The sequence below is a fragment of the Phascolarctos cinereus genome, unplaced genomic scaffold (assembly GCF_003287225.1).
Source record: "Phascolarctos cinereus isolate Bilbo 61053 unplaced genomic scaffold, phaCin_HiC Scaffold_9;HRSCAF=440, whole genome shotgun sequence".
Classification (NCBI taxonomy): domain Eukaryota; kingdom Metazoa; phylum Chordata; class Mammalia; order Diprotodontia; family Phascolarctidae; genus Phascolarctos; species Phascolarctos cinereus.
Window position 1 is genome coordinate 249,151,869 of NW_027556402.1, and position 19,096 is coordinate 249,170,964.

At 46.1% G+C, this 19,096-nt stretch overlaps 1 protein-coding gene across 6 annotated transcripts; it reads left to right on the plus strand.

Annotated features, from left to right (window-relative positions):
* Positions 1-1,856: 1,856 nt before the first annotated feature.
* On the plus strand, positions 1,857-17,527 carry SERPING1 (serpin family G member 1). 6 transcript variants are annotated; one of them, XM_020974373.2, is made up of 8 exons: positions 1,857-1,953; positions 2,572-2,661; positions 4,109-4,667; positions 8,757-8,891; positions 10,170-10,373; positions 11,276-11,421; positions 13,103-13,322; positions 17,022-17,527. In XM_020974373.2, exons 2-8 carry the CDS (start codon positions 2,599-2,601, stop codon positions 17,273-17,275), a joined length of 1,581 nt encoding a protein of 526 aa, XP_020830032.1. In that variant the 5' UTR covers positions 1,857-1,953; positions 2,572-2,598; the 3' UTR covers positions 17,276-17,527. The 6 variants fall into 6 exon arrangements, with proteins under 6 accessions (XP_020830032.1, XP_020830029.1, XP_020830031.1 ...); XM_020974370.2 differs by having other exon boundaries at positions 1,876-1,979; XM_020974372.2 differs by having other exon boundaries at positions 1,876-1,979; positions 2,575-2,661.
* Positions 17,528-19,096: the final 1,569 nt, after the last annotated feature.

Consider the following 19,096-nt stretch of genomic DNA (forward strand, 5'->3'; position numbering starts at 1 on the left):
TGTTATATCATACTTCCATTTTTGGTTTCTGATCGGTTCCCCAAACTCTTCATCTAATTTCTCCCTCTATTCAAACATTCTGTAGCATATTCCCTTAACAACATAGTTTCTGTTTCTCCCTCATGTTGATTTCTCTCTAAATATTCTCTGCTATGGTTCTTGAATTTTCCTTGTATCTTCATATTTAATGCTATTATTTCCCTGTCCCTTTTATTTAGTCTATTTCTTTGTGATAAGGCATATCCTTCCAGAGCCATATTCCAGTTGAGACCTTTCCCAACAAGGCACAATGATGCTTATGAGCAACTTTGCTTCCTTGCATTGGGACCTCTAATTCACTCAGTTCCTTATGATTTGTGCATTTGTATGTCAGCACCTGAAATAAATCAGGCAAACTATCTCGTATTATCATAGGATCTTAGAGCTACAGCTAGGAAAGCCCACGGGGGTCATCTAACCCAACCATCTCATTTTACAGATGAGGAAATTGAAACCCAGGGAAAAGTCATGACTTGCCCAAGGCCACTCAGGTATTAGTGGCCCTCTTCTTCTACAGTTCTTCCTATGTTATTATACCTGCTCCTGTCTCTGGTACCAGGCTTGGGAGACATATGTGTGCAATTTTCTTCCTCTCTCCCCATTTTCCCATTAAAAATTCTCTTGATCAGATTAGAAAGTCTCCTGATAAATGTTTTGACAGACCACTGCTAAGTATATTACATCCTAGGTCAAATAATTATTATTCCTGTATTTTAAACTAACTGTGATCCAGAAATCTATTCCCTATCCTCAGACACCATCTTTGTAGCTTGCTGTTCATTTCCCAAGTCGGCCTTCCTGTTCTGAACCAACATCCTTCAATTAACAACAGTGATGAAAAAAGCCACCGTTTTCCCTGAGGTCTTTGGTTTTAGCCCCAAACATGGTAATTGTCAGCAATGATTTCTCTGTTCCTCCTAATAGCATCATTTTGTCCCCACGGGAATCACCAGGAATGAGTGAGTAGTGCTCACCAAGTGTGACAAGTCTTGAAGGTGCTTAATCAATACTAGTTGATTAAAAACTATCAGCACAACCTCTGGCAAGCCCTGCCAATCTGTTGGGGACATTGTTCCCTAATAGGCCATATAGGCGTTCCCATTCCATTTCTCAAATGGCAGTGACGTCGAGATACCCAAAGAGTAGATGAAGGGCAGAGGGGCCACCACAGCAGATGTCTTTCCAGAGGCATGGATTAGCTCCCTGGAGCTCAACTGGCCCCTTGGCTCATTCACTGACATTGAGCCACACTCTGTGGGTGATCTTAGGGAACCAATCATTTTGTTTGCATCTCCTCCGGTAGACAGAGAGCAGATCCAAGAGTCAGAATCCCTAGTTTGATTAGCTGGTTTACCACAAGGAAGGTTCTGTGCCTCAGTTTCCCTTTACAGTAGGGAGAGGAAATCACAGAATTAAGAGAGAAAGGGTCAAAAAATCGTTTGGTCCAACTGTCTTGTTTTCCAGACTCAGAAACTGAGGGCTAGAGAGGTTAAACAACTTCACCCAGCTAGTAGGAAGCAAGGTTAGGATCTGAACTTGGAACTCTCAATTTCAAATCCAGTGTCCTTTCCACTAACTGAATTCCTGGTGAAGAAAAACAAACTTCCTTTAAAAAGGTGGGGATGGTGATTTTTCCATATTGTATGTCTGAACTTGTGCAACCCAAAGGGGTCCTAGCTGCATCCCTGGCCTTCAGCCAGCAGGTTACAAACTGGGGCTTCTCACAGAATCCTCCTTCAGCTCAGCCTGATTTACAGGAAATCACAGTAGAATCAATCATCCTTAATTTTTAACAGGCCAGGCCAGTGTCCAGGGCCGGCCCATAGCTAGGGCTGGTCCTCTCCACCCTGTCTGGGTTGGACTCTGGGGTCACTCTTCTCTGAAGCTGCCCACTGATCAGGAGCTGGGAAGCAGGTTTGGTGCTGGGCAAGGTGGGAAAGGTAACCTGTTCTGGTTTTAAGGAGAGGATGGCCTCCTGTCTCTTAATTCTCACTCTAGAGGCCCCAACCCAACCTATCTCATCCCCACTACTGTCCCTAGGGTTTTTTCTTTGGAACTTTTCTCCACTCCTCTCCTCTTCCCCTGTGCCCCTCAGGCCCCTCAGCTCTTCCCCCACCCCCACCTCCACCCCACCCCCCTAATCCAGGGCCCCATCTCCTGCTGCCCTGTTTCTGTTTTCTGCCAGATCTTGGACCCCCTCCGCTGAACAGATGGACAGAGACCCAGGCCTGGGAGGAGAGGAGGAGAGGAGGAGGGGAGGTGCAGGGTTGGGGTGGGGTGAGGTGGGGGTAGGGGAGAGGGAAGGCCAGCTGTGCTGGGAAATGGAAGAGATTACAGGAAAACAAAACCGAGGGGAGGGGCCCAAGAGGGGAAGGCCCAGCAAGAGAGGATCTGGAACGAAAGAATGAGGAGAAAGGAGGGCTGAGGCTGCCCTGGGCCCCACCCCCAATCTCCAGTGCACCAGGACTGGAGCCCGCCCCTTTAGTCTCAGCAGGCAGGGGACTGACCCGGGACCCCCCGGCATTGGTTCAGCAGGTCAAGGCGGACAGCGACGCCCAGATGGCCGCCCGGCTGACCCCGCTGCTGACCCTTCTGCTGCTCTTTCTAGTAGCCCGGGCCGATGTAAGTGCCCCCACCCCAACACACTCCTCTGGGGACTGGCGGGGGGGGAGGGAGGGAGGCGGGGTAAGGAAGAAGGGCACGTGATTAACTCTTTGTGTGCTGAGACGAGAAGGGAACTGCCGTGCTATAGTCCAAAACGCTCCCGATTTATAAGGCTTCCTAGAACTGGACAGAACCTTAGGGATCATCGAATTTGACCCTCTCGTTTTACAGGGAAGGAAAATGAAGACCTGAGAGGGGAAGAGACTTGTCCAAGGTCACATAGCTCGTTAGTGGTAGAGCCAGGACTCGGACCATCACTTTGGCCAGCGAACTTGATACTCTTTCCACTCCACTCCTCCCCTCCGTGCTATGTTCCTTTGAAGTCACTGGGTTCAAGCCTGGCTCTGCCACGGCTAACTCTGTGACCCTGGACAAGTCCCTTGTAGTGTGTGTGGGGGGGGTGCGGCGCGGGGAAGAACAAAACAGTAACAACAACAAAAACCCTAGTTCCTCTTCTCAGGGAGCTCAAGAAACATTTAAAATATGGACCAGGACATGTGGTTTCAGACCTCTCCTGATACAAATCTACCTGCCCTTTAAGGTGGGTGGATGGCTGGCCTGCTGGCCAACTGTGCAAGTGTAGGTAGGGGTGAGAGGTGAAAGAGGGATGGGGTTGAAACAGGATCACGGATCAGAGATATGCCCCTGTATGGTAAAGACCTGGAAGAAAGTTTAACTTTCCATGGAAGAAAATGTTTCTTTGAAGTTGGTTTCTGGGTCTTTGAGCCCCCTTCCACCTCACTCTCACAGGATAGCATGGGAAAGCCCTACATTTTTGGACTCCACCTTCTGTAGGGTCAGGTTACCTACCAAGTAGGACCCAGTTCTCCCTTCAGGCCTCTAGAGCTTGAGAGAGTAGCCTTAGAATAGAACCTATCCTGGACTATCATTCCTCACTGGAAGTTTTAAAAAGGACAAATTTGGCAATAGGCTCTTGGACTTACAGATGAAGGGGATCATAGAAGCCACCTAGTCTAACCCTTCCCCCAAGGCCCAGAGAGGTTAGTGACTTGGCTGAGGTCACACAGGTGGCAGAGCTGGGACTTGAACTCATGTCATCTGATTCCAGAGCCAGTGTTTTTTACACCATGGTAGGCTGTTTGATGTCAGGTCTAAATTCCTAACAATGAGAGTCATGTCGAAGTGGGATGGGTTGCCTCTGAAGAAAGCAGGTTGTCCCTCGTTTGAAGTCTTCAAACAAAGGCTACCACTTTTCAGGTGTCTTGTGTCTTATGAAGTTTCCTGTTTAGATATGAATTATATTAGATGGTCTCTGAGGTCCTTTCCTGATCTGAGGCTGATTATATGAGCCCTTCCATGGCTTTAGACATCATTCTTAAGTGGCCTAGTCTCCAGGACTATGGCCTTAAGACTCAACTTCTCCCTTTCTTCTGGGCATTTGAAGGTGGACCATGGTAGCAGAGAGAAGGTGCAGACAAATAAGGATGGTATATCTTTGACCCAGTCAAGTGGAAAGAATGAATCAGAAGCTGATCTGGATAACTCTAACGGCCACATCACATCCCAGAAAGTGGTAAAAAATGAAAAAGCTGCAGAGGAGACAATAGAAGTCCACAGAAGACCAAGCGAGAAGTCATTTGTGGATCCCTTTATGATACCTCCTTCAGAACCCCTCACAGATCATCCCACAAAGCTTTCCACCAACTTCTCAACTCACCCACCAACAGAATCCACCACCCAACCAACCACTCTATCCCCTACAGAGCCCCCCACTCAACCAACTTCCCAGCCAACCACTCAGGCCCCTCCTGAACCTACCTGCCTGGTTCCTGCCACTTCCTGCTCTGAGATCAAGACTCAAGAAGCAGAGAAGATGTTGGGAGCAGCCCTGACAGATTTCTCCCTGAAGCTTTATCAGGCCTTCTCATCAGTGAAGAAGATAGACTCCAATATGGTCTTTTCCCCATTCAGCATTGCAAGCCTTCTCACCAACATCCTATTAGGTAAGGGCCCACCTGGATACTCCCCATCATAGCTGCCTCTGGTATCCTCATGGCTGCTCCAATCACAACCACACTGTATGGGATTACGCCCACTACTGCCATAACAATATGGCTCCAAGAGGAAGTTTTCTAAACAGTGGTGATTGCATCAGGTACTGGCCTATTCCTGCTCATCCCTGTGCACCACCTGTGTGTGAAGTTCTTTGCTAGGGGGTCTCAGGGGATACCAAGATGCCCAAGGGGTTGTCTTTGACCTTAAGAAGCCCACAGTCTAGTAGAGAAGAAAAGCCATGTATGCAACATGACTATAGCATGCAGCAGTATGTGGTGAGTACCCTTTAAGTGGGACAAACAAAGTGTTACAGAGGATCAGAGGAATGAACAGCTGGTGAAGTCAGCTTCTTGGAAAATGGAGTAATATTGCTAGATCTGGAAGGTAGAATAGAATTTAAATAAGGACAAATGGGGGGTGGGGAGAGAAGAACATTCAGAGAAATATAATAGTACATAAAGAGGGAAAGAATGCTGGACCTGGGTTCAAATCCTAGCTTTGCTACTTATTAGCAATGGGCAAATCACTTCATACCTCAATCTCCTCATCTTTAAAATGGAGATGATAGTAATACTTACACTATCTCCTTCACAGAAAGGTGAGTTGCTAACCCTGAAGGTGAGGGTTACTCCAGCCCACCAGATGTGGGATTTCATCAATGTGATGAATCCCTCAAATGATGTAGATAGCAACCCATCTATGCCTGCCCATCCTGTGCCACCCTCATCCATGTTCTTCCACCAGTTTGGCACAGGAGATTACACGAGCTTGCTGGGGTCTTTGCTCCAGTTATCTCTGGTTATCCTAGGAAACAGCTGTTGCCATGATATTCCAGACTTGGGGGAAAACTAATTGTTTTATACTCACCACTGTATCTAAGGGCACCACAGCTCACCTGGCAGCAGCTTAGCCAAATTGAAAGCCTGAAGCCTGGAAGGAAAGAACCAGCTTCCAGAACAGGGATCTGTAATATTTTGTGTGTCCTGGACCAGGGGTGGGGACCCAGAGCCTTGAGGTCACACTCTAGGTCCTCAAGGGTGACCCTTTGACTGAAATTTGGATTTAGGGGCCACAGGTTCCCCACCGCCGGTGGGCAGTATAGTAAAGCCTGCTACTCCTAAATTAGTAGTTCGTTCATTCATTTATTCATTCCATACCATTAGGCTGGACGGCCACTTTTCCTTGCTGAGAATGTTGTTGATGGCCTTTTTCTCGAGGTATGGCTTAGATGACATGCCTCTAAGGTCCCTTCCGACTCAGATTCTGTGATTCAGTGAAAGATAGGCCAAAGAAGGCAAAGAGTAGAGGCCAAGAGAACAGTTAGGAGCCTATTTCAACAGCCTCAGTGCGAGGTGATGAGTAGACCAAGCTCGATGGATAGATCAGAGAGGAGGGATGTTCTTGAAATTCATGGTCATGTAAACACTAAATACATTATATATACATACATAAACACACACATATATAATGTGTGTGCGTACATACGTACATATATATGTTTACTGTGCTGAGGATTTCATGGGTACAGGGAGCTCTTGGTGAGAAATTTCCTTTACCAATGCAGATTGGCTCTCGATTTGCCACATATCACCTTAGAGAGTCACCTTAGTCAATGAGAAGTTAGGTATCTTGCCTAGGGTCGCACAGCCAGTACCTGTCCAGAGATAGGATTTGAACTCAGATCTTCTTGACCCAGAAGCCAGCTTTTTTCCACACCACACTGCCCATCAATGAGATTAAGATGAAAAAATTACATCCATTCGATCTTTTTTATGAAAAGGACAGAGAAAGCTGAAGAGGGCTTCACCTTGGGTTTTGGCTGTGTGAGCGGAGAGGAAGAGATGAATTGTGAGAAAAGGAGAATCGGAAGGGAAACCTAGACCCCCAAAGGAAGAGATCCTTCCAAAGGCAGCAGACACCGTGTCTCCTTTTTCTCCTCCCCTTCTCTTCCCAGGGCCAAGTAGCTGGAAAACAATTCAATTCGGCAATCTCTTTAAAAAATTTCTCATGAGAGATTATCACCTTCATATCCCAATAGATCCCTTCTCCTTCCCCACCCAGAAAATCATTACTTATAAAAAAAAAAAAAGAATTCAAAAAAAGTGAGGGGGAGTGATTCATTAAAACAAACCAATACATAGAACAAGCCTGACGTTCCACACCCATAGCTCGCCACCTCATATCTCTTCTTCAGGGCCAAGCTTGGGAACTATAGATATGCAGTATTTGTGTTAGGTATCCACTCTTTGTAAGATATTAACCTGTGCTTAGTGCTGGGTTACCAAGCTAAGATATTATAGGGAACCTGCCTTTAAGGAGTTTACAAGCTAATGAAAGGGAAAACCATGGGGAGAAAGAACAAAGTCCAGAAATTTGAGAATGAGGTGGAGGTGAGTATCAGCAAAGGTTTAATGGAATAGGGGATATCTGAGTTGGACTTCAAAGAAAGGGAGCGGGGCAGCGAGATGGTGCAGTGGATAGAACACTGGCCCTGAAGTCAGGAGGACCTGAGCTCAAATTCAGCATCAGACCAAATACTTGACACCTACTAGCTGTGTGACCTTGGGCAAGTCACTTAACCCCAATTGCCTAAAACAAAAAAAAAAGGGAAGGACTTTAACAGATAAAGAGGTGAAGAGGTAGGAGTCCATTCTAGTCTGGGGAGATGGCTAGTGTGAGCAAAGCCATGTAGACAAAGCACAGGATGAGGATGAAGCATGGAGAATAGTTCAATGTATACTTCAGAGAAATGCTGGGGAATCGAGTCTCCTGTTTCTTAGCAGAGAGGTCGTGGATTCTAGATGTGGAGTGACACATATTTGCATACGTGGCTTGTTCTTTTGTTGTACTTTACTTTGTTGCTGTTGTTACAAAGGTGATTCCTACTGGATCTGAGAAAACCATCCAGTTTGGCTGGAATTTTGATTTCATGAAAGGGAGTAATATGAGATAGATCAACAGCTTTATTACTATACCTACTACATGCGAGGCACTATCCTAGGTGCTGACAATATAAAAAAAAATGGAACGCAGTCTCTGCCCTCAAAAAGCTTACACTTTAGCTGGGGAAGCAATTTGTCCATATCAAGGCCTATACAAAATAGAAGATGATTTTGAAGGAAAGGCATCAGCAGCTGGGGGCCTCAGGAAAGACTTCTCATAAGAAAATAGAACTTGAATTAAGGCTTGAAGGAAGCCGTAGAGGTTATAGCTAGCTCATAGACAGCCTCGAATGATAAGATCAAACATTTCTGTTTTATTTGTTAGGCAATGGGGAGGCTTCTGAGTAGAGGAGTAACATAATCCTAGCAGTACTTAAGTGAAAAAGGTTATTTGGGCAGCAATGTGGAAGATAGGTTAGAAAGGAAAGAGGCTGGAGGTAGGGATATCATCTGGGAAATGGTAGTCTAAACAAGAAAACACGAGGATATGTATGAGCTAGGGTGGATGCAAGGGGCAGTAAAGGGGAAGGGTTGGATACAAGAGATATTGCCAAGATAGGAATGAGTCTTCTCAGCAGCTAACTAGATGCAAGGATTGAGGGAGGAAAAAAAAAGAGCCAAAGGTGATTCCAAGATTGCAAATCTAGGTAACTGGAAAGATGGCAGTACCCTCGACAGGCTTGGAGGAGTTAGAAGGAGAGGCCAGTGTAAGAAAGGAGATGGTGAGCTTAGCTCTAGACAAGCTGAGTTTGAAATCTCAGCAGAGCTTTCACCAGGAAACCTTCAACTGCTACTTGGAAGTGTGTTATTGGAGCACTGGGGTGAGATGGAGGGTGAAAATATGGATTAGGGAACTCATCTGCTCAGAGGTTAGGCCTGAAGCAATAAGAGTGAAGGTGTTCACCAAGTGGGAGAGTAAAAGGAAGAAGGCCTAGGACAGAGCCTTGTTGGGAAGTGAGAAGCCTCAATGTCTGCCCTTTTCCAGGGCTTCTCAAGAAGCCTCCATAGCATGAAAATAGACCCTCTTCTGTGGCCTGTCCCAGCCTTGACTCCAGTCTCAACTACTAACTTTCAATCCTGTTTCACCTACCCCAGGAGCTGGAAATACCACCAAGGGAAATCTGGAAGACATTCTATCTTACCCCAGGGACTCTGACTGTGTCCACCAAGCCCTGAAGAACCTATCGTCCAGTGGTTTCATCTCAGCTTCTCAGATCTTCCACAGTCCTGGTGAGAGGCCATCAGCAAGGACAGATGAGTCAGCTGCTCCCCATTGCCGAAGAGAGCTCTAAGGGTTCTCAGCTGTACTTGGCAACTGCCTGTCATTGGTCCTGAGATTCCAGAAGTGGAAAAGATGGGGAGCTATAGATATGATAAGAATTGCTAAATCAGAGTACAGGACTTTTGTAGAACTGAGTATGACATTGAATGAATGAATGAATGAATGAATGAATGAATGAATGAATGAATGAATGAATGAATTGAAATACATTTATTAAGTGCCTCCTATGTTCTAAACATTGTGTCAAGGGCTGGTAATAGAAATACAAAAGAGAGCTGTCCTTAAGGAGCATACATTATAATGGTAGGAGATAACACATTGGGGAGTGGTAGCTGGGAAAAGATACTTTGGCCTGGTAAGTCACAAGGATATTGAGTAGAGCCATGGGGCAATCAACTGACATACATACTCTTTCTAGAAACATTGGTAGTGTTCATTTGACTACCATTCTCACAGTGAGAGGAGGAAGGGCAGGAGCCAGATACAGACCATAGCATAGCAGGAAGATACATGGGAGAAAGCATGATTGGGTGCCAGCTAGATAAACTGGGTTCTCCTCAATCATGGCCCCAGGAAGGGAGATCCAGAGCGGAGTGGCTTAGCTCCTAGGGCATGGTCTCTAGAGATCCAGTTTGGAGGGCACAGAAGCATCAGTACAGCAAGGCAGGAAGATTGCCAAGGTGTTGTGGCGTGCATTAGGAAGACTGGGTGTGAGCCTAAGGGAGTGGGAAAGGCAAGGAGGAGGAGGGTGTATTGGGCTGAGCACTAGACTAGAAGTCAGGAGACTTTGTGATCCAGACCCGCAGCTTTGGTGAAGCATGAAGTGAATGCACACACTGCGAGGGTGGGGGCATGGAGGACAGAAAAAGAAAGGATTAAAGGTTGGACTTAGGTGGAGGAAGACCTCCATTCAGATCCTGCCCATGCAGGACTCTTGTCTCTGTGCCCCAGTTCCCTCATCTGTAAGAGAAGGATAACGTTGCTGTTGTTGTTATCCCAGCTCTGCTCCTAACTGATTGACTCTGGCAAACCCCTTGGGCTTCCATGTCCTCAATGCTGAAATGAAAGAGTTAGACTAAGATCCCTTACCGGCTTCCATGATTCTCTGGAGTAGGAAGAGGAAGACTGGCCCACACATGTGGTCAGCTAAAACGCTGCCCTGGCAAGGGGCTGAGAAGGTTCCCTCTTCTCTTCTCACCATGGCCTGCCCATTGTCATTCTCCCAGACTTGATTCTAAAGAAGAACTTTGTGAATGCCTCCCAGACCCTGTATGGCAGCCAGCCCATGGTTCTGAGCAATGACAGTGAGGCGAACTTGGCCTTGATCAACTCATGGGTGGCCAACCAGACCAAAAACAAGATCGTCAGCCTCCTGAAGAGCCTACCGCCAGAGACCAAGCTTGTCCTAGTCAATACTATCTACCTCAAGGGTAAGGGATCAAATGTGACAACTTGTGTAAAACTCGTGATCAGTTTCAAAGCATGATTTAAACACCAGCTTCTGCTGTTGCCTGCCATAAGAGGCCACTGGATTAGTTACTGGGCTTAGAGTCAGAAAGGCCTGGGTTCAAATACCTCCTCTGGCTCTCTCTAGTTGTGTAACCTTGTGCAAGTCACTTCATTTCCACATTGCTTATCCCTAGTTACAAATGAGTGGAAATCTGGATATGTGGGAAAGTTCCCACACCAAGAGTTCTCTATGCTGATGAAGTCCCAGAACCTTTGGGTCCTTTTGTAATGTTGTGTTGCTGGCTCTCTGGAAGTTTGGAATGAGCTTGTACCCCAGGGGACAACCTCTTCCCATCCTAGCACTTCTCCACAGGTTCGTTTTCCCCTCAAGATTTTCCACACTTTGTCTCAGAGCTAACAGCCCACTCACTACCAAACCTTCTAGAAAGCCTGACATGCCTCTTCTCCCAGACACCGCTGGGTATGGGGCAAACAGCATGAGATTTGGAATGACTTGTCCTCAATAGGCCCCACTCTTTCATTGGTGAGCCTTCCTTTTCCCATTTTTAAACTTAAGTAGAGCTGTGAACTCAGTGATGTGAGTATTACTTCCAGGCATCTATCAATTGGATACCTATTTAAACCAATCATTTAATTAATTTAGTCGATTCATTTAACTAATAACTGAATAGGTCAATTATTTAGTTTCACCTTTAAGAGTTACTTAGTAATTTTAAGTAAATACTCCATTTACTATTAATTTAGTAAATATTTGCACTTTTATTGTCATGAAGAAGATGCGAGCCTTTATTAAGCTTTTCTCCAGCACAAGGCTCATGTCTTCCTGCCTCTGTCTTCCCACTCCCTTTTTTCTTTCCTTTAGCCAAATGGAAGATTACATTCAACCCCAAAAAAACTTCCCAGGAGACCTTTTACCCCAAAACCTCCAAGGTGAAGGTGAAGGTGTCCATGATGAAGAGTGAGAAGTACCCGGTGACCCATTTCACAGACCCCAATTTGAAAGCCAAGGTGAGGACAAAGAGTCTTGCCACCAACCATCTCCACCCTACACTCACCTCCTGGGGCCCTTTTGTAATTCCTGTTTTCATAGACATGGAGGGATCTTTATGCTCTAACCACTCTCCCTTTAGGACTGCAGAATCTCATTCATCTTCTGTGCTCCCTTCCTTCTCCTCTTCTTTCTACTCCGCTTTTTATAACTTTCTTCTCTCCAGTGGTTGCCTGAGGAAGGCAGGGATCCCTGGGCTCCTTCACCCCACCAGCAGCAACTGAGTTCACATGAGTCCCACTGAGACTAAGTATGCCTTTCTGGCCAAACTACAAGGGAACCCAGAAGGCTGAGAAAACTATGTGTCTGTGTGGTGCATGTATATGTGCGTGGGCACACGTGTGCATATACATGCATGGTGTGTGCATACACGTGTGGGGTATATATGCATGTGCATGCATGTGTGTGGGCACACATGTGCGTGTACGTGTGTGGTGCCCTCAATTTCTCAACAGAATGAGACTAGCGAGGGCAGTTCACACTTCCAAAGTAACTCTTTCTTTATGAAATACAAGGATCATTATCCTCATTTTGCAGATGAGGAAACTGAGCCTCAGAGAGCTGCTCATGATCATGCAGATAGTTGAGGTTGGAGCTTAGAAGAAATCTAGGTTTTCTAATGCCAAGACTAATGTTTTTCCACACCCCACCACCACTGCCCACAAGTGGGGAAACATTTGAGGTTGATTAAGTGCTGGGGCAGGAAGTAGTCGCTATAAATGCAGGAGAGAGGCTCAGTGGAGAGAGAGAGAGAGAGAGAGAGAGAGAGAGAGAGAGAGAGAGAGAGAGAGCGAGCGCAGTGCAAAGGGGAGGTGGGAGTTAGTCACAGAAGGTGACTTTGTGGAGGAAGGGACATCACAGGTGGGTTCTGAAGGATGCCTAAGAACGAGGCCCAGAAGTGAACCTTGGCAAATGGCTGTTCCTCCTGCAGAGTGAAAGAAGTTGCTGCTTAGTGTCCTGGCTCATCCACCAGTTTCAAAAGCCATCCAATATCTCATGGTTTTCTCCACCTCCAGGTGGGGTCTTTCATACAAATCCTTTAAGGTTTACAAAGCACTTTTCTCACTACAGCCAAATAAAGTAGGTGGATGTCATCCCCATTTTACAGATGAGGAAATTAAGGCTCAGTGGCATAAAGTGGCTTGCCTAGGGTCAAACAGCTAATTAATGCCAGGACCAGAATTCAGACCCAGACTGTCCTATATCCCGACTCTTGGTGCTGTACTACACGGACTCTTGTGACTACCAAATATTTGCCTGAGCCCCCAATGTCAACATGCCACAGCTCACACTGCAGGGCCCCTTCTTCTCCTCCAGAATTCCTCAGAAGCACTAGAGTTAATGTTTTCCATCCCCTGAGGAGCTTCTACCCATTTGGAATCAAAGGACGTGAGTCTGAATCCTCTCTCTGACATCTGTGTGATCTTTGGGAAATCTATTTCCTGAGCCTCAGTTTCCATATGTGGAAAATGGGGGAATCATAGTAGATGGCCTCTGAGACCCCTCCCAGGCCTGGCTTTCTCATCCTAGGGCCCTGTAGCTCCCAAGGCAAGCAGGAGCCTTCCCTAGGGCTCAGCAGGGGCAGCTCTCAGATCTAGCCAGCACCGGGAAGGCTGAGGGGCCACATCTCTTGGTCCTCAGGTGGGTCGTCTGCCGCTCTCCGATGACTTGAGTCTGGTGATCCTGCTGCCTCAGCACTTGGGCATTCAGCTTGCTGAGGTGGAACAGGGCCTCAGCAGTTCAGTCTTCGGGGCCATCCTGGAGAAGCTGGAGAAGAGCAAGAGTCAATCAACCCTGCTGACTATGCCTCGACTCAAGGTGAACACCAGCCAGGACCTGCTAGAGATCTTGGAGAAGATGGGTAAGCTCTTTGACCTCGTTGTTTTTCCTCAGTGTAAAGCAGGACTGGGGAGGACAAGGGGATAAGAACGTGGTCCATCCAGATAGGCTTGGGGCTCTCCTAAATGCTTTAACCCCCACTATCTCATTTGACCCTCACAACAATCCCCCTGATGGGCAACATGGCAGAGTGGAGAGAACACTGGACTTGGAGTCAGGAAGACCTGGATTCAAATCCTGCCTCAGACACTAACTGCGTGGCCCTGGGCAAGTAACTTCCTCATGCCCCAGTTTTCTCATCTGTAAAATGAGAGTGTTGGACTCAGTGAAGAACTTGGGACTTTGGAAGCTGAAGCTCAGGATTCAGGGACGTGTTCCAGATCACATAGCACATAAGTACCTGAGCCAGGCTCGTGTATCCCAGTCCCTCGGTTCTTTCGAGAAATATATCACTAGGGTCAATTCCAGACTCTGGGTCCAGTCCCATGGAAAAAGTGTAGCCTTGCCTGGGGAGGAATGGAAAGGATGTCTGAGGAGCCCTTTTCATGCTGGCAATCTGTGGAATCAATCAATCAGTCAGCAAGCATTTATTAAAAGTCTGTGATGAGGGGCGTCACTTAGTAAGCGGCACAGCAGATAGAGTAGCTGGCCCTGGAGTCAGGAGGACCTGAGTGCAAACCCAGCCTCAGACACTTACTAGCTGTGTGACCCTGGGCAAGTCACTCAATCCTGATTGCCTATTATGAGCCAGACATTGTATTAGACACTGAGATCACAAAGCCTATATTCCATGCACGAAGGAATAAGATGGACTGTCATTCAAGAGAAACAGCAAGAAAGTCTGTTTGTCTAGACAGCAGATTGTGGGAAGGAGGATCATTCATAATGAAATTGAAAACTACTGGGCTCCAGGTAGGTTACAAAGGGCTTCAAAAGCCAAGTACAGGAGTCCATATTTTATCCTGGAGACAAGAGGGAGCCACCATAGTTTATTGAGGAGGAGAGCTAACATAGTCAGATCTGTACTTAAGGAAAATCACTTTGGCAGGTGAATTGAAGAAAGGAGAGTCATGAGGCAGAGAGACCAATAAGAAGGTCATAGCAATGATCCATGGGAGAAATGATGAGGGGCCATGTGATCAGTGAGAATTGGGTGAATGTGAAAGATTGTGGACGTAGAAATGGCAATATTTGGCAGCTGATTAGAAGGGTGAGAGAGACAGAGACAGAGTGAGAGAGAGAGAAAGACAGGGGGAGAGAGAGAGACAGAGTGAGAAACAGAGAGACAGAAAGAGAGAGACAGACAGACAGACACAGAGAGAGACAGAGAGACACAGACACAAAGAGAGAGTTCTAAGGTTGCAAACCTGGAAGATGGGAGCATCTGGGAGCCCTTGGCAGAAATAGGCAATTTTGGAAGAAGGGTGGGTTTGGGGAAAATATGCAAGGAGTTGGGTTTTAAACTTATTGGGTTTGAGATATTTATAAGCCATTCAGTTTGAAATGTCCACTGCGCAATTGGAAATGCATGAACGGAGCCCAAAAAAGATACTGAAGCAAGATATAGAGAATCATGTGCATGGAAATGAAAATGAAACCAATGGGAGTTCATGATGTGATCAGGAGAGATGTAGAGGGAGAAGAGAGTAAGTCTTATGACAGCGTTGAGGTACGCCCACAATTATGGCACTTGACATGTATGAGCCAACAAAGTATCCTGAAAAAGAAAGGACAAACAGGAATCTTGGGAGAGAGAAGTGTCACCAAAACCAGGGGAAAAGGGGCAGCTAGGTGGCACACTGGATAGAGTACCAGCCCTGAAGCCAGGAGGACCTGAGTTCAAATCCAACCTCAGACCAAGCACTTGACACTTACTAGCTGTGTGACCCTGGGCAAGTCACTTAACCCCAATTGCCTAACCAAAAAAAAAAAAAAAAAGAAGTGAGTGAGGGGAGAGGCAAGGAATACAGGCATCTTTTTCCAGGAGTTTGGCAAGAAAGGAGGAGAAGATAGGAGGGTATAGTGAAGGCTTTTTTCTGGATAGAGGAGATGGGAATGTTTGTAGACTGAAAGGAGCCACAGTGAAGGAGTAGGTGAAGCACAGGAAGCTGGAACTGAGGTGTATTGGAAGAGGAGAACACAGCATATACAACAGACAGACATTTATTAGATGCCAACTGTGTACACATCCCTCCCATTCTAGATGTGGTGAGGGAGACACAAAATTTAGATAAAGGCTTTGTCCTCAAGTACTTTATAGTCTAGGAGTCATGACACATATAGAGATGACTAGAAAACAGAATATTTCTTAAGCGTAATGGAGTTATCAATCAATCATGAGCATTTATTAAGCACTTACTATATGTCAGACATTGTATGTGCTAGGCATTGGGGATACAAAAAAAAAGAATAAAACAATTTCTACATTTTTTTTCTTTTTGATTTTTAAGTTGGGAGATGGAAGGAAGGAAATGAGCATTTAAGTACCAGACACTCTCTGCAAGGCTGTACTAAGTACTTTTACAAACATTATCTTGTTTGAGGTGGGTGGGAGAGAGAGAAAAAGAAATAGGGCTTGTTAATTGATAAATTCAATAAAGTAAGAGAAAGGGAAAGAAAGCTAATTCCTGCTTTCAAGGATATAGTCTAAAATCTAACAAAGTGCTAGGTAAGGTCCAGTGAGGGGCTTCACGGTGGAAGTGGCTGGATTTGAGATGTACTTTAAGGGTTAGGAGGATTTCAATAGATGAGAAGCAATCACTTAAAACATCTTTGGAAGGTTCTCAAAGAATTAGCATTTGTGATCTAACTTCAAATCAATTCAAGTCAAGAAACATTAATTAACCATCTACTGGGTATAGGCGCTAGTGATAAAAAGACAAAAAATGTGACAGTCCTTAAATGAGTACATTTTCCTGTGGGGTATGGTGTTTACAGAGCAGCATAATATGAGGCAGTGTGTGACAGGGGCTTTGGAGAGGCCTAGACCAAGTGTTCCAGGGACATTCCAGGAAGGAGAGAACACTTCTAGCTATGGCCATTGAGGGAAGCTGCATGGAGTTGGTAGCACCTGGGTTGGTCCTTAAAGAAAGAGAAGGGGGCGGCTAGGTGGTGCAGTGGATAGAGCACTGGCCCTGAAGTCAGAAGGACCTCTGTTCAAAGCCGGCCTCAGACCAAACACTTGACACTACCTGTGTGACCCTGGGCAAGTCAAATGTGAAAGAAAGAAAGAAAGAAAAAGAAAGAGAGAAAGAGAGAAAGAGAGAAAGAGAGAAAGAGAGAAAGAGAGAGAAGAGAGAGAGAGAGAGAGAGAGAGAGAGAGAGAGAAGAGAGAGAGAGAGAAAGAAAGGGAGAGAGAGAGAGAGAGAGAAAGAAAGGGAGAGAGAGAGAAACAGACCAAGCTGATCAAGGAGTGCCTTCGAGGCAGAGGGATTGAGCTGTCTCTGGGAATATAAAATGGAAGGAGCTGGAATATCAAATTCTGGAAATAGGTAGCGGTCCAATTAGACTGGAATGTAAATGAGGCTGAAGAGGGAGGTTGGAGGCAGATTTCATGAGCTCATTTCCTGGGATTGGGAGGTGGGAATGCAGAAATGACTTCATTCTCCAGGGCTGAGAGCACAAGGCAAGGCCTGTCCCTCATCTGTGGGTAGGGATGCCCCTGGGTCTCCCACCGGTCACACTGATGCTGACTTTCTCTCCCTTGGACTCTTCGGCCCAGAATTCTTTGACTTCTCCTATGATCTCAACCTGTGTGGGCTGACTGATGACCCGGAGGTCCAAGTGTCTGCTGCCCGTCACCAGACCACGCTAGAGCTGAATGAAGCAGGGGTGGAGGCATCAGCAGCCTCCACCATCTCCCTAGCCCGAAGCATACCCATCTTCGAGGTGAAGCAACCCTTCATCTTCCTACTGTGGCACCAGAAGTACAAGTTCCCTGTCTTCATGGGGCGTGTGTATGACCCCACCTTCTGAGTTTTGGGGGGACCATTGGACAGGACCAGCTCCTGATGCCCCAGACTTTGCTTGCACTTTCCCAGGCTGCGGAACACCCTAGGCCAGCTCAGGCCACCTTTTTTCCCCCTTCCGATCCTCAAGCAGCCAACTTTGGGGCCTGGCTATTACACAGTAACTCCTCTACACCTCACCAACTTCTTTACTCTTCCTTTCTACCTTTGAGGGCCCATGTAAGCTCAGCTTTTACTAATAAACTTGGCAGGGCAGATGCTTCTTGGACTCTTATTTATCCCTAGCAGGGTTTGTATATGGAACTGCAGGCGTCATTGATTTCATCCCGAACCACTGATTATACTTCTAGAGCTGGAAGAGACCTTAGAGATCCTCTCATCCAGAGGGCCCTAATATGGATCTAAGGATCTCCCAGGGGTCTGTGGATAGACTTCAGCAGGCCCGTGAACTTGGATAGGAAAAAAAAAATTACATTTTTATTTTCATTAAACTCTAGCTAAAAGGTAGCATTTCCTTCAAATATATACGTGTGTGTGTGTGTGTGTGTGTGTGTGTGTGTGTGTGTAAAATTCTGAAAAGAGATCCATCGATTGGACTAGTCTGCCAAATATAGCCCTTGATAGAAAACGCCATTTGAGAACCCTGAGCTAATCAAACCCTTGGTTTTACAGATGAGGAAACTGTAGGATTTAGTGATTTTTTCAAAAATCATACGAGCATTAAGAAGCAGAGCCAGAATTCAAATCCAGGTTCTTTAACTCCAAGTCTAGGGCTTTTTCTGCTCAATTATTCTTCCTCTTAGGGTAGCTAACACTTAGGTAATATTTTAAGGTTTGCAAAGCACTTTGCAACTTGATCTTGGTGACAACCCTGAGTGGTAATTGCTATTATTGTCTCCATTTTACAGTTGAGGAAACTGAAGCACATAGGGCTAGGTCACTTCCCCAGGAACACACATCTAATACGTGTCTGAGGAAGGATTTGATCTCTGGTCTTCCTGTCCCTAAATCCCATGCTCTATCCACTGTGCCATATAGCTGCCTTGTGTAGTCCTTTAAGGTTTGCAAAGTCTTGGTTTAGCCTTACAATAAACTCATGAGGTTGGTGCTATTATCTCTATTTTACAGATGAGGAAACTGAGGCTGAAACAGGTTAAGTGGCTTGCCTATAAGTATATGGGTAACAGTTTGAACTTTGGCCTTCCTGACTCTAAATCCAGGGCCCTATCCATCAGTAGTCTGACTAATAAGGTTCTTAGGCTGATTCCTGAGGCATGTGATCCCAAGCTGACTAATACACTCACTTATCTCTTTCCTTCTGGGAACTCTGTTTTCTCCTGTCTAATGTCCCAGGTACTGCCCTTGTCCCCCATCTGATTTCCCCTTTGCTCTGTTCTCCTCCACTCTCTTATTTCTCAAGGTCCCCAGGTCTCTTATCTCCTACTATCTATCCCTCTTATCTCCAATGTTTGCCTTTCTCTTATCTCTTAGTGCCGCATTTCTCTCTCAGCTCCTAATATCACTTTCTCATAATTACAGTTGTCCGGGTACCTCTCCTCCCCATTCTTATTCTCCCTTGCTCATATTCAGGGACACACACTCCTGCTGGTTAGTGTGGCCAGTACAAACCCTTCCTGTACTCTCGGGATCGTGGGATTTTGAGCAAGGACTTTAATTGGGTAGATGAGAAAATTGGGGCTTAGGAGGATGATGTGACTTGTCCAAAGTCACACAGGTAGTACATGACCAAGCTGGGATTCAAATCCAGGCCATCTGACTCCAGATGCAAACTCCTTCTACAGTACAATGATGCTGGCTGTAGAACATA